Consider the following 15,449-nt stretch of genomic DNA (forward strand, 5'->3'; position numbering starts at 1 on the left):
GACGTCAATTTTCATCCACTCAAGGTCATCATCGAACCAGTCGTGAACACTGACCTCGATTGCGACTGCGTACCGCACTGGATGTTCGATCCCTGGTTCAAGATGAACGTCGCGTTTTCTGGGGGAAACAGCTTTTCGTGTTTCAGATCCTTGTGCAGTCCTCGTGCCCAATGGCTCAAGGTTCTCCTCGACAAGATCCCCAATTAGTGCGAAGAATTCTACTACTGTGCGTGTTCTAAGGGGTCGAACCAGAAGTTCACAATGACCATCGAGTTAAAGCACCGAGCAGGCTGCACATGAGGACCGACGAGGTTCAACACCCACTGGTCTGTGCCATCATGAGCGGATCATGTAGCACCTTTGGAAGCGGTGGAAAAGAAAATACCGACACATATACAACTTGTGACGTAGTAATCATGTACGAAAGCACGCCCCCTCTGCTGTGGAAACTTGATCATGCGTCGAAGGTACTTCCCAGCAGGGACGGTGTCACTCGAGCCTGCATGCCTCGCCTTTTTGATGGTTGCCGTGGAGCTATGCCACCCTGCTCGGCCTCTGCATCTGCTCGAGGCAGCTTAGAGGGTTGAGTAAAATTATACGAGCCAGATCAGGCTGACAAGGACTGGTAAGCATGGCAGAATATGTGATAGGCCTTCCAGGGCACCGCATACGCAGGATTCACTCTTATTTCTGAGACGTGCCATGGGAGTCGAGCGAGAAAGTGGCTCATTTCACTTTTACGTAATTAAAATGTTTCAACCACGAAACCTGCGACCACACCTTTGTGCCAGAAAGTCAGCTTCTGCAAGTTCCAAAGACCAAGCCTGGATAGCTCGGTCGGCAAACCACTCGTCTCACAATCTCGAGGTGGTGAGTTCAAACCCGATGGGGGATCTTTTTATATGCTTTCCTATGGGCGTAACACTTTCCGTGTCAATTTTCTGTTACATCCGGCTGTTACAGACGAACTTTACAGTAAAGCGTTACAGAACTCGATAAAAATCAGCCGATAAAACACATTCTGTATTAAAAAACTAGGAAGATGAGGAGGCAACTGGTCATTCTGTACTTGGAGGATAAATGGATGCAGGCAGTAGAGAGTGGTCTTAGCGTTTCTTTTAACAACTGGCTCCCACTTGTACATAGAGGGCAGTTTCACGTCATGTACTTCCCGCTCGAAATCTTGCTGGATACGATGTAGATAAACTTCTGCCGCACGTCTTGCTATGCATCAAAGAGCACCTGAATGTTACCGCGTCGGCAGTACTGGGTTTGTAGGGGGCAAGTGCACATTTATCGCTGGTGGCTTCGTTGCTGGGAGAGGGTGAGTACAGCAGCGGCACCCTCGCTGTTCTGCCGATAAGGGTCGGGCACAGCACGTTTGGCCAATAGCGATTGTGCTGAGGGTCGTTTGAATGTGCTCCTGCCACATGCTCTTTCTCGTCTCTGGTTGCCTGTTCCCTGGACCCTCTAAGCCTTTGTGAGCAAGAAGAGGGCGCCCTAAGTATACGCCCCAGCAAGCGGCGGCTACTCGACGCTCTAAACGCGCCCGGGAGAGAGAATATTGTCCATGTGTAGGCGCCAATTAAAGGCCTCACCCTGGGTGTAACGATGGAATACATTTGACACTCAGATCATGCTGTGTGTGAAAGTGAAGTGGCACCTTATTGAGCAAAGAAAGGACACGCTGGTGCAACCAAGCAATTTGTACAGTGCATTCGTGAGAATGTGTTGGGTGCTAGCTGTCCTGTATGTGATTGGTCTACGGGAGACAGTGCGCGAGGCAACATCACCGAAAAATCGTATCAATCATTAAGCAATATCGTCGAAACATCACACCAGCGGACGCTTCCATTCGTGTCACTTCGCATTATCGTTGGCACAATTCTTTTCAGCTCGCTCGAGTTATTTTGCATCACGATCGATTGTGCCAGCCAGAGCAGCTGGGAACATAAAAGAGCACCAGCTGGCATTCAATTCTTATACGTATCCTATTTCGTCTTAAGGGAGAACGCAGTGATGCGATTCTTCCGAGTCATTTTGGAGCACCTTTTGGGGCAGCTAAAAGTCAATTCTGGCTTTCAGCTCCGTCACCCATTTCCTTCGTTTTCTTGTATGCCGTTTTCCCAGTTTGCTGGTTGCCTCAATGGAGAAGGGGGAAGGAACGCAAGGGTCTCCGCGCACCTACGTGTATGCTTGCATGCTTTTGGCACCTCGGCCTTTGTAATAAGCGTGGTTCGCCACGGATACACTTCCAATATTCCGGTTCGAAATACGTGAATTTCGGTCGGGACCACGATGAGCTTCAATAAAAGCGATGATATGGAAAAAGTGATTTCGTTATAACAAGGAATTACTGTATGTGGTTTTTAACCAAACAAAAATACTATTGCGATTTTTGTCTGTTTCAAGACCCACGCCTCTTCTTCAGGCAATAATCGAAAATTCCGAATATTCGGGCAAGCCTACCATAACATTTCGGCCATATAGCGAGGCTCAGATATTATGCTTTATAAATAAAGCAAAATTACGTTTTGGCGCAACGTTGGTACAGATTCATCGCATTTTGTCGAAATGTAGCAGGATGTAGCAGGGTAAACACTTTGGCGCAGCTTGGCACAAATGGCACAGCAATCACGTCACTGGAGGACACTACCCAAAAGTGTAAACTTTTGAACCCTCTTTGGCTTAATATGAATGGTATTTACAATATATAGGAGTTGGCAGCTGCAAAAAACTAGTTGTCTTTTTAGGAACACATTGACATTGTTTAGGACAACTATCATTAGAGAACTAATGTAATACCCAACATTTTTCTTCTCTAGACACACAGCAGAATGCCTGGAGAGTGCAACTGGGAAAACAAGTTTCCAAAAACTTACTTACTTTATGCTAACATTGTGCTGAAAAATCATATGAGTTTTTTTGCCTTTTATGACGTCAATAAAATCTTAACAACTTTTACAAAAAAAAAATCCACAAAGTAAAAAGCAATGCCACAGTTGCATCGCCCATTAAATTCCAGTTAGGACAAACAATGAGTGAGCCCTTCCTTTTGTCCCGTCACCAAACGATAGTTTTCCTGAAGTAAAATTTAAACCAAAAAGGTGGAACGGAAAAAAACGCCTTCAAATTGCTCAAACTTGTAGCATTCCTTAGCATTGATGGACCGAAAATAATTTATAAAAAAAAAAGAAAGAAATAACCATGCAGTGTGAACAAATGAAACTTTCTGTGAATACTTGCTAAATGTTGAATGTGGCATTTTTTTAAATATTTTTTTTTTGTAGAAAACTGTTTTTAAGGTAGTGTCTCTTTAAGATGAGCCAGTGACCGGGAAGTCGATGTGTCCGTAGTCCAAATGGCGGCAATATTCGGAAGGAAAAACAGAGCAAGCCAATTGCTTTCTGCGTTCCTGGTCGTACTTATCAAGTTCTGTAGTCAATGGTGCCACTCGTCATGCTTGTGCGCTTCACAACACCAAAAACGACTACCGTAATATCCCGAGTCATCGCCCACCCCCCTACCGCCTGAAATTCATTAAAAAAATGGGGTGGGCCATGTCTCGATGGGTGAGCACAAACACTTGAAAAAAAAAAGCGGAAAAAAACCGCCTATTTTTCTCTGCGTATCTAGCGCTGATGCACAAGAGATACATCAAACTCAAAACTCGATTTAGTTTCATTGTTTTATAAAAAAAAATGCTCACGAAAGAATATTTTACTATAGCGAAGTCCGTTGCTTGCATACGCGCTAGAAACACCCCTGATCGGCATATAGCGCGAACGTTTGTTCGGTGAAAGAATGTCACCACTATGTTCTAAGAGTTAGTAAAAAAAAACAAGAAAGAAAAGTCTACAAGAAAATAGAAAAACCGACCAGGCGCAACGAGCGAGCGAGCGGACCAAAGAAGCGACCAAGAGCAATGCTGGGAAAGCGGGAAAGCCTGCGGTCGCGTTGGCAAATACTTTGGCGTCGGGCCAAGTCGGGCGCCTTGTCAATTGCAAGCTCTTGCGCAACTTTCTTGTTTGGTGCGTACATACGTGCGTCCGTCCGTGCACGGCGGGCTATCAATGCACGGTTGGGACGCTCTGCAAACGTCTGTGTAGGGCGTTCCAGCAAAGCTTTATTTACGCGTTGGCTTTGCCTAAAATATTGCACAACCGCAGTCACGACGGGCGGGAAGAAGGAGCGGGTTCGCGGTGACCTTACTTCGGCGGAGACAGACTTTGACCTAACACTCCGGGGTTACGTTAACAAACTCTTATTTTGTTATCTCCATCGTTTTCTTTTCGCACGGATACACGACCACTTTGGGGTCGCTCACGGAGGTAAACAAAAAGAAGTGTCTTTCCCTCCTTTGTTTTACTTTGTCACCGACGTCCTCGAACTGTAAGGTCCGTGGCCGCGTCATCCGGGTAGGATGAGTGTTCGCGGATCGCAGAGTCCGCGCTGGGGTATTTGAAGGGGTGGGCGATGACTCGGTGTTTTTTCGGAAATCGATATTGGCCCAAAAAATGGGGTGGGCGATGGCTCGGGGATGGGCGATGACTCGGGATATTACGGTATAAGAACTGAGCATCTGCATGCAAACTAACGAAGAGTGTGGCGACGCTGTCCATCAACATGGCAGAATGCGGATGTGCAGTTGGAGCTTCCTGCATAGACTTTCTTTTATTTAAAAACAGGGAAAAAGATTTGTTTTTTTATCTTTGTCTCTTTTTTTTTTTTTCTTCCACAAACATTTTCCTTCGATTTTTCGGAAGAATGGGCAGTTGTTACACTGACCTTACGATCTGTGGTTGGGGCCCTCCAGGCAGAGACGGACTAGTTGTGAACAAAGAAAGCTTCCCTCTGTTATCTTCTTTATTTTTTCATTGTCCCGAATGTTCTCCGACCAAAGAGTTTGCGGTGACAAAGTTCGGGGAGGATGGGTGTTCGCTCATCTTGTGGCCTGTGGGTCGGGTTTTTGCAAAGGTGGGCGATGCGATGGCGTCTTTTAAGGAAATGGTTGTTTTGCCCTAAAAGTGGGGTGGGCAATGTCTCAGGGATGCGTGGAGAGTCGGGATGCTACTGTAGTTATATGAAAATTAATTGAGCTTAGAAGTAGAGAAGTGGAAGGTTGGAACAACCTTCACGAGTTCAGCTGAATTTTCGTTTACGCAGGTGCACGGTCGTGAAAGGCTTCGAGAAACTATTCAATATTCAATTAGAAAATATTCGGCTAAACGAGTATTTGAACTCGAAATTCACGATTCGCACAGGTCGACATAAAATACAAGAACTGCTTACCTGCTGCACTACCTTTGTGAAGGCCTCGTGCAGTTTGCTGTGGATGTTGGCCAACTTTTTGTAGTCCCGATGGGACTCCGATATGGGGATCAGGATCTTGTAGACCTCGTTAGTGGCCTCGTACATGCCAGCCTGGTCACGAGCAATCGTGAAACGTTACAAACTGGCATCACAACTACAGAACGTGCAGCAGAACTTTCAATCGGACTGTATAAAAAAAGACATCAAAGAAGAAAGTGTTTTTGTACAAGTGGCACTACACTATATAGCTTGCTTAGGATGAAGGATGCACTTGTTCAGATTGTTGGGTTTGTTCCATGTGGCTACGCTGCAACATGTGCTACTAAAAGTAGCTCCATTTAAGCATGTTTTAGTGCATTACTAGTGCACTCAAAACAGGAATATGAGCACTTGTGAGCATGGATAAAATTTGTTCAGATACTAATGACTGAAGGACAGTCTCGGAACCCAAATTTAAGAAAACAAAATACTATGTTTGCTCACAGATGACCTGATGAACACTACATGTTAGCTGATTCAAGCCTAATAGTAGTAACATCTACAGGTTTTCCCGCTCATTTTAATCCAAGCGACGACCAATTTAATCCCGGGGTCAGTCAATTTAATCCAAGCGCCATACAATTTAATCCAAGCGCCACACAATTTAATCCCGGGGTCAGTCAATTTAATCCAGAATATATATATATGCACTTATTGTGTTCAGTGGTCGTGTTTCGCTTACACATTTGGTAACTTAGAACAATTGTTTATACAATTAGAATTTTGGGGGGGCAATTGAGAATTTGATCACTAATGTGATTACTTTGAGTTACTAGTCCCACTATTGACGAGGCTTAACTGATATGTTGGTTTACTCTTTTTAGAGCGCAGCTCTTAGGCACCCGTTTCCGGCTTAAGCGGCGTCGCCGTCGGCGTAACCACGCGGTGAATGATGGGTAAATTTCCCCGCTAAATTTAGCGGAAAAATATCCCCGCTAAATCTAGCGGAAAACTTTCCCTGCTAAATCTATAGAAATGTTTTCCCAGCTAGATTTAACGAAATATTTGCCCCGCAGAGTCTAGTGGAAAAATTTTCCGCTAAGTCTAGCAGAAAATTTTCCCCGCTAAATCTAGTGTAAAATTCTTCGTGCTTAATTTAGCGGAAAATTTTTTCCCCGCTAAAACTAGCGGAAAGTTTTCAGAGCTAGATTTAGCGAAAAATTTGCCCCGCAAGACCTAGCGGAAAAGTTTCCCCGCTAAATCTAGTGGAAAAATTTCCCCGCTAAATCTAGCGGAACAATTTACCAGCTAGATTTAGCGGAAAATTTTCCCCGCTAAGTTTTTCGGAAAATTTTCCCCGCTAAATTTAGTGTAAAATTTTTCCCACTAAATTGAGCGGAAAATTTTTTCTCGCTAAATCTCGCGTAAAGCTTTCCCCGCTAAATCTAGCGGAAAATGTTCCCAGCTAGATTTAGCGAAAAATTTGCCCCGCAATGTCTAGCGGAAAAGCTTCTCCGCTAAATCTAGTGGAAAAGTTTTCCCGCTAAATCTGGCGGAAAATTTTCCCGCTAAATTTAGCGGAAAAATTTCCCAGCTAGATTTAGCGGAAAATGTTTCCCGCCATCTAGCGGAAAAGTCTCCCCGCTTAACCTAGTGGAAAATTTTTCCCGCTAAATGTAGCGGAATATTTTCCCCGCTAAATCTAGCGGAACAATTTACCAGCTAGATTTAGCGGAAAATTTACCCCGCTAAGTCTTGCGGAAAATTTTCCCCGCTAATACTAGTGTAAAATTTTTCCCACTAAATTTAGTGGAAAATTGTTTGCCGCTAAATCTAGCGTAAAGGTTTCCCCGCTAAATCTAGCGGAAAAATTTTCCAGCTAGATGTAGCGGAAAATTTGTCCCGCTAAGTCTTGCGGAAAAGTTTCCCCGCTTAATCTAGTGGAAAATTTTTCCCGCTAAATCTGGCGGAAAATTTTCTCCGCTAAGTTTAGCGTAAAATTTTCCCCGCTAAATCTAGCGGAAAATTTCCACAGCTAGATTTAGCGAAAAATTTGCCCCGCAAAGTCAAGCGGAAAAGCTTCCCCGCTAAATCTAGTGGAAAAATTTTCCCGCTAAATCTGGCGGAAAATTTTCCCCGCTAAATCTGGCGGAAAATTTTCCCCGCTAAATTTAGCGGAAAAATTTCCCAGCTAGATTTAGCGGAAAATTTTTCCCGCCGTCTAGCGGAAAAGTCTCCCCGCTTAATCTAGTGGAAAATTTTTCCCGCTAAATCTAGCGGAATATTTTCCCCGCTAAATCTAGCGGAACAATTTACCAGCTAGATTTAGCGGAAAATTTTCACCGCTAAGTCTTGCGGAAAATTTTCCCCGCTAATACTAGTGTAAAATTTTTCCCACTAAATTTAGTGGAAAATTGTTTCCCGCTAAATCTAGCGTAAAGGTTTCCCCGCTAAATCTAGCGGAAAAATTTTCCAGCTAGATGTAGCGGAAAATTTGCCCCGCTAAGTGTTGCAGAAAAGTTTCCCCGCTTAATCTAGTGGAAAATTTTTTCCGCTAAATCTGGCGGAATATTTTCCCTGATATATCTAGCGTAAAATTTTCCCCGCTAAATCTAGCGGAAAATTTCCCCAGCTAGATTTAGCGGAAAATTTGCCCCGCCAAGTCTAGCTGAAACGTTTCCCCCCTTAATCTAGTGGAAAATTTTCCCGCTAAATCTAGCGGAAAATTTTCCCCGCTAAGTCTAGCGGAAAATTTTTCCCCCTAAATCTAGCTGAAAGTTTTCCGCGCTAAATCTAGCGGAAACTTTTCCCAGCTAGATTTAGCGAAAAATTTGCCCCGCGATGTCTAACGGAAAAGCTTCCCCGCTAAATCTAGCGGAAAATTTTCCCCGCTAAATCTAACGTAACGTTTTCCCCTCTAAATCTAGCGGAAAATTTCCCCAGCTAGATTTAGCGGAAAATTTGCCCCGCCAAGTCTAGCGGAAAAGTTTCCCCGCTTAATCTCGTGGAAAACTTTTCCCGCTAAATCTAGCGGAAAATTTTCCCCGCTAAATCTAGCGGAAAATTGTTTCCCGCTAAATCTAGCGTAAATTTTTTCCCGCTAAATCTAGCGGAAAATTTCCCCAGCCAGATTGAGCGGAAAATTTGCCCCGCCAAGTCTAGCGGAACATTTTCCCCGCTTAATCTAGTGGAACATTTTCCCCGCTAAATGTAGCAGAAAATTTTCCCCGCTAACTTTAGCGGGAACTTTTTCCCGCTAAATCTACCAGAAAAGTTTCCCTCGCTAAGTTTGGAAAAACTTTCCCCGCTAAATCTAGCGGAAATTTTCCCTGCTAAATTTAGCGGAAAATTTTCCCCACTAAATCTAGCTTTAAATTTTCCCCACTAAATCTAGAGGAATATTTTCCCCGCTAAATTTAGCGGAAAAATTGTGGGGTTCAGGAAAGACGTCCGTCGATGCAGTATAACAAACTGATCTTTATAACCGCAATACACCCTTTCCGGAATTCAGTGCCATCTGGTGACTCAAATGGCAGTTTAACTTTTACCGTACTAATGGCGGCGATGAACCTGTGGTCTGCAGTACTGTATGGGGCACCGTCACTTTCGCAAGACAACGGTAAATGAGAATGCGCGAGTCACTGACCATTTCTTTTTAAATCTCTCTTGAGTGTCGATGGCGAAAAAGATGCAACCAGTCAGAACGAAGTGCCAGCTCACATAGACGCCTTGATAAAATTCTATACATCAAGGGGCTTTGAAGCGGAGTGTGTGCTACTAACAGATTGACTGGGTTTGAATTAGAAATGAACGCTCACGCAGCTCTTGCATCCGATTCCTGCTTCATGTCGCGCTAACATGTAGAATGTATAGGCATCGAATCATCTGCTTAGGAGCATCTTCAACTTCTCTTTCATCACTAAACAGAAGGCCGCCATTAGTATAGCACATATGCCATTTTTCAGATGATGATAGTGACCAAAGTTGCCAGTCGGGATACCGAAAAGGGTCTATAAAAGTGAAAAAGATCATCAAAAGGGGGCTCCGCTGAGACCGCCCTGCTGCACCGTCGAACGCTGCTAGTCTCGTGCTGTTCTGCTCGAGCCCGCAGCTCGGTCCCGTCGGTGCTGCTCGTGCCGCACGCTTAAAACGTCAATAGGGAGTTTTTGTAGGCCGCGTTTCCCCCTCCGCTAAGCCCTCCACAACGGAAAAGCCGTTACTGCGCCTGCGCGCCAATGGCATTGACTGTAGAGTTCCGGCTAGCGTAGCTGGTTGCGGAGAGCATTGCGGGACAGCAGAAACGATCTACGAAAATTCCCTATTAGCTCCCGACGTTGCGTGAGCCACCACAATAAGTGTCGCGCTTTGGCACTACAAATTTTCTCCGCTAAATCTAGCGTGAAATTTTCCGCTAAATTCAGCGCAAAATTTTCTCCACTAAAAACAGCAAAAAGAATTCCCCGCTAAATTTAGCGGGAAATATTCCCCGCTAGATTTAGTGGAAAATTTTCCCCTTTAGATCTAGCGAAAAAATTTCCCCGCCAAGTTTGGCGGAAAATTTCTCCTAAATGGAAGGCGAGCAGGAGAGGAAGAAAAGGCAAAGCTTCCTCTCCGCACCTTCCCCTCCTCCTCCTCAAGAGCTGCGCTCTAATGCGGCGTTACAAGGAGTTGTAAACGGCTTTCACTTTTTTGTTACCTCGAGTTATTGCGGCGCCCTCGAATATATTGAAGTTAAATGGACGTTTTGTTTCATCTTTTTTATTACTAGACAATTAGGAAGGCGAGCAGGAGAGGAAGAAAAGGCAAAGCTTCCTCTCCGCACCTTCCCCTCCTCCTCCTCAAGAGCTGCGCTCTAATGCGGCGTTACAAGGAGTTGTAAACGGCTTTCTTTTTTTGTTACCTCGAGTTATTCCGGCGCCCTCGAGTATATTGAAGTTAAATGGACGTTTTGTTTCATCTTTTTTATTACTAGACAATTACAAGACAACTAGGTACAATTCAGATGATACAAGTACTATTGCAATTTATAATAACTTTTTTTATAACTTCGCGCTAATATTGACGGACTGATATTATTTCAAGTTTAGTGTAGGTATGGCTTCCACTTCTAATCATTTCGACCTATTAATAACACAATCTGCATGATACAAGTTCAACAAGCATTATGAAGTACTCTGTCAAATGCTTTGACGAATTATTGGTAAAAATATGACTTGGTAGAAGCTCATTTGACATTCTGCTTACTTTTTGGTTATATAGCTATATTAATGCGAATAAATGTAGAGTAGCAAACATTTTCATTACTCAGTCGATTAGTTTGATTTATTATTGACAAATGCGACGTCATATAACTTCAGCTAAGACATTGATTACTTCTTCCATTACTCCGTGTTCTTAATTCCACAATTGACATTAAATTAGCCCAGTTAACTTAGTGGTAATTTTTTATCTTTACACGATATATTAGTCACAAAACTGAGTTAATATGTTTTATGACATGGTGATTAATTTGAGTTACTAGTGGGTCACTAGTAACTCAAATTAATCACCATGACTTTTTTTAATCTAATTAACATATTCCTCACTATTTATGACTTTGAGTTTTTATATCAACAAGCGATTTATTCTCAGCTCGGACACCATCATGATCACTCTTTTCATTACTTTCACTTACTATTCACCGAATGAAGTTTTATTCGGCCTAATTGACATCATGACAACCCTTGTGATTACTTTGAGCAAAAATAAACTGATTCTTATGAGCCCAAGTCAAATCATAATTACTCTTTCAGACTTTGATTTGGCCAAACTAACATCTTGATGACATTTGATTATTTCCAGCGAATCAAACAACTGATTTGTTTCGAGTTCAACCGACGTTTTGATCAGTATTTTGATTACTCGAGTACTATGAACTCACTAGACTTTATGTCAGCCTAAATGACATCTTGCAGATTCCCTTGATTACTTTGAGTTATTATATAACTAATTGATAAGCCATGAGCTCAATTCACATTATTATTACTATTTGACTTTAGTTACATTTATTTTTCACAAATGAACTTAAATTCGGTCAAATTGACATTTTTATGACTCCTCATTACTTTGAGCTAATCTTGAACCAATTGATTTATTATGAGCCCAAGTGACATTATGATTACTCTTTTGATTACTTTTAGTTACTTTTGACCAAATAGACATTAATTCGCCCTAATTGACATTTTGGCGACTTTTTATTAGTTCAAGCCATTACACGACCAACTCATCTAATATGACCCAAATTACCATTCATATTACTCTGTTGATTACTTCGAGTTACTAATGACCCAGTGGACTTTCATTTGGTTTAGTTTACATTGTGATGAACATTCTGGTTACTTTAAGCTAATATTTAGCAAAATAGCTTATTATGAGCTCAACTGACGTGATGACTACTCTCGCTTAATTTGTTTTACTATTGGCCTAATTCACACTTTAGTGAATCTGTTGATAATTTCGAAATACTAGTGCCAATTGATCTACTATAAGCTCTAATCAGATTAATATTAATCTTAATTACTTCAAGTTACTTTTGAGTCAATGGACTTGAATTCAGCCCAATGGACATTGTGATTACTCATTTGATTACCATGATCTAATATTCAAATAATTGAATTATTATAGAATGTTCATTAATATTATGTATATTTTTCGATTACTTTGAGTTACTATTAATTCAAACTTATATTGAGCCTAACTAGTATTTTGGCGACTCCTTTGTTTACATCATGCAATTACAACAACAATTCATCGGTTGTGAGCTCAATTCAAATTATTATTACTATTTTGATTACTTCGGGTTAATTTTGATCCAGATGACTCTAATTCAGCCTCACTAATATTACGATGATTGTTTTGATTATTTCGTGCTAATATTTTACAAAATTATATATTATTTTCTCAATTGACACTACGATGACTTTTTTACTACTTTGAGTTACAATTGACCAAATGGACTTTAATGCGCGCCTAATAGACATTTTGGCTACTTTTTATTACTTCGTGTTATTATACTTCCAATTTAAGTATGATAAACTCAGTTGACACTCTTATTATTTTTTTTTATTACTTCAAGTTATTTTTGAGCCAACAAACTTTAATTCAATCTTACTGGCATGTTGATGACTCTTTTGTTACTTTGATTTAATATTCAACAAATTGAATTTTTATTATGACTATTGACATTATGATTACTCTTTTGATTACTTTTAGTTACTATTAATTCAGTCCACTTTATTTTTGGCCTAACTGACATTTTGGTCAATTTATCTTTTACTGCGTGTTATTATACTCCAAAATTTCGTTTGTGATCTCTATCCGCATTATTATTACTCTTTGGATTACTTCGAGTAACTTCTATTCCGGAGGACTTTAATTCGACGTAATTGACATTTCGGCTACTCTTTTGATTACTTTGTGTTATTTTACACCAAGTGATCGATAATGAACTCAGTTGATATTATTATTACTCTTGTTATTACTCCAAGTTATATTTGATCCAATGAACTTTAATTCAGCGTAATTGATATTGTGATGACTCTATGATTACTTTGATCGAATATTCCATCTATTAAAAAATATATGATGTTTATTGACATTATAATTACTCGCTTTATTACTTTAAGCTACTATTAATCGAATCGACTTTATATTCAACCAATTGGTCTTTTAAGAGCTCGGTTTACATTGTACATTGTTATTACTCTTTTGTCCCAACTAATTTTAATGCGGCTTAATTGAAATTGTGATGATGCTTGGTTATTTTTCGCTAATTTCCAACCAATCGATTTATTGTGAGTATAATTGATATCACGATTAATCTTTTTTATTCACTATTGACCCAATGAACTTTAAATCCGCCCAATTGACATATTGGTACTAATTTTGAATACTTGGTGTTATTGCGCCACCAGTTTATATATCATGAGCTCAATTTTAATTGCTATTACTCTTGAATACTTCCAGCTACTACTGGCCCAACGAACATTAATACGGCTTAATTGACAATTTGATGACTCTTAATTACGTTGAGCTAATATCGAACCCACTGCGTTCTTATGAGCTAAATTTGCATTATGATTATTACCCTTTTGATTGGTCTGAGCTGCTACTGACCCACTAGACTTGTCTGCCGAAATGACAGTTTGGTGACTATTTTGATTACTTTGGCTCATTATACAGCCAATCTAATAATTATTGGCTAAATTGATAATTTGATTACATTTTGATTACTGCTAGTCATTTTGAGCTACTTTATACTTCACTTCAACTACCGCGGACATCAGAGAGTGGCGTCGGACGAGAAGTCCTTCCAGTGAGCTCTTCTCCTCGTCCGACGGCTCCCTTTGGTGTCTGCGATACCTCCGAGGCAAGCGATCTTTGATTCCGTTATTAATAAGAAAATCAGCCAAGCATGACTGCAATGCTTGGTTTTTAGGATACTTAGAGCTCATAGATTAAGTTATGACCATAAATGAACTAACGCAGAAAGTGTTCCAGTGCCCCTTTTAGCTTATGTGGAACATGCTTATGACATTGATGTGGACTGGAATAACAGAAAAGCTTAAGACCTCAACGCAGTTTCAGCATAACGCAGCGAAGGAAGTGCATATCACAAGTCATTATAATTTTGCTCATAATGGGTAAGTTGAATATTATTTAAATTGTTAAAGCTTTTATGAGCTATGACATATTTTATTAACTTTGTGTGGACTAAAGGCAAGTATATTATTTCCGTACTTTTTGTGCCCAATTCCTTAAAAAAAAGTTGCGGCGTTCATTTCTTCTTTTTTGTTTTGTTTTGCGAATCGAGGTAAACTATAAAACCGCATGCAAGATTATTTTTCCAAGTTACGGGCGACCACCCGAGAATGCGACAGGGTTTTTGTGAAGGAGGTCCTGTGAGAATATCAAAATGGCGGCCTTCTTTCGGTCAGTTCCATATCTTATTGAGGGAATCGAAGGTTATACATTTCTCTGGAGATAGTATACAGTCCCGAGTTTTTTCGCAATACTCTTTCTCGAATCTGGGATGTTTACTATTTAATTAATTATTGTTAAAACATTGTCAATTACTTAATTTTTTAGCATTTGTAGTCTCAGTTTGTATGCCTTTGTGTCGCATCACCACATGCTTTTTTTTTTTAAATATCGCAACAGGAAGTTTAAGGGGGGAATATTTTCTTGGGAAAGGAAAGTAGAACGGCACATCTACGAACGAAGTTTTTTTGTATTGATTTCTAACATATATATAAAGCACACTTCAAGTTGTTCAGTGAATGCCATCTCTCACTACACTGCTTGACAAAAGGGCAAACAGTATCTTCACTCACATACATCTAAAAAGACACGGCGTGACAATGCTGCGGTCTTCTACATGTCTGCTCCATCCAGCGCTGGAGCGACAAATTCAAAGCTGTGGCGATCGTAGGCCCTGCAGTCGGCTTGGTGAATTTTTTGCATCGCATCTTGAGTGGCAGATTGAAGTAGGCGCCAACGATGTTCCTTGACTGTGATGTCGTCGGGCCGTGTGAAAATATCTTCGCTCCGCTCCCGCATGTAGGCCTTGACCCCGAGCTTGAATTTAGAAAATAACTCTTCTATAGGATTAAAAAAGGGGCTGTAGGGAGGCAAGTACATTACAGTGTGCAGGTCAGACACTGCGGCATCTTTTGCCCTCCTGTGAGCTGGGGTATTGTCCATAATAATAACCGCCTCGCAGTCTGGCTCAGCGGCTGTGATAGCACGCGACACATCCTCTAGAAACTCATTAAATGTGAGCCAGGATACTCTATCTACCGTCTTCCACAGAAGCAAACCCTCGGCCGACATGCAGGCGATAATGTTAATATTCGGCCCTCTTGAGGCTGTTGTTTTTTGTACGGCCTCCGTACCACGCTTAGACCGTCCAAACTTGCGGGAACACCAAATGTTGAAGTTGGTTTCATCCACGTAAAACCTCAAAGTTTGGGGGCCGTCTTTTTCAAGCCAAGTGGCGAAGACCTTCCGTTTTTCTTTGACGTCTGCTCTGTTGCGGTCGGCCGGCTGCAAGGAAACTTGCTTCAGGCTGTATCCATGTCCGTCCAAAAAGCCGGTCAATTGAAGACGTACTAATCACC

General features: G+C 41.3%; 1 protein-coding gene across 2 annotated transcripts in view; it reads right to left on the reverse strand.

The window, feature by feature from the left end:
- LOC8025408 (dedicator of cytokinesis protein 7) overlaps positions 1-15,449 on the reverse strand; it is a 278,454-nt gene that overhangs the window by 27,223 nt on the left and 235,782 nt on the right. For both annotated transcript variants that reach the window (XM_040206825.3, XM_040206824.3), the window contains exon 34: positions 5,293-5,424. In XM_040206825.3, coding sequence (XP_040062759.1) covers positions 5,293-5,424 — 132 coding nt within the window. The remainder of the gene's footprint in view (positions 1-5,292; positions 5,425-15,449) is intronic.

This window comes from Ixodes scapularis, unplaced genomic scaffold (genome assembly GCF_016920785.2).
Source record: "Ixodes scapularis isolate PalLabHiFi unplaced genomic scaffold, ASM1692078v2 PGA_scaffold12__126_contigs__length_90152505, whole genome shotgun sequence".
Taxonomy (NCBI): domain Eukaryota; kingdom Metazoa; phylum Arthropoda; class Arachnida; order Ixodida; family Ixodidae; genus Ixodes; species Ixodes scapularis.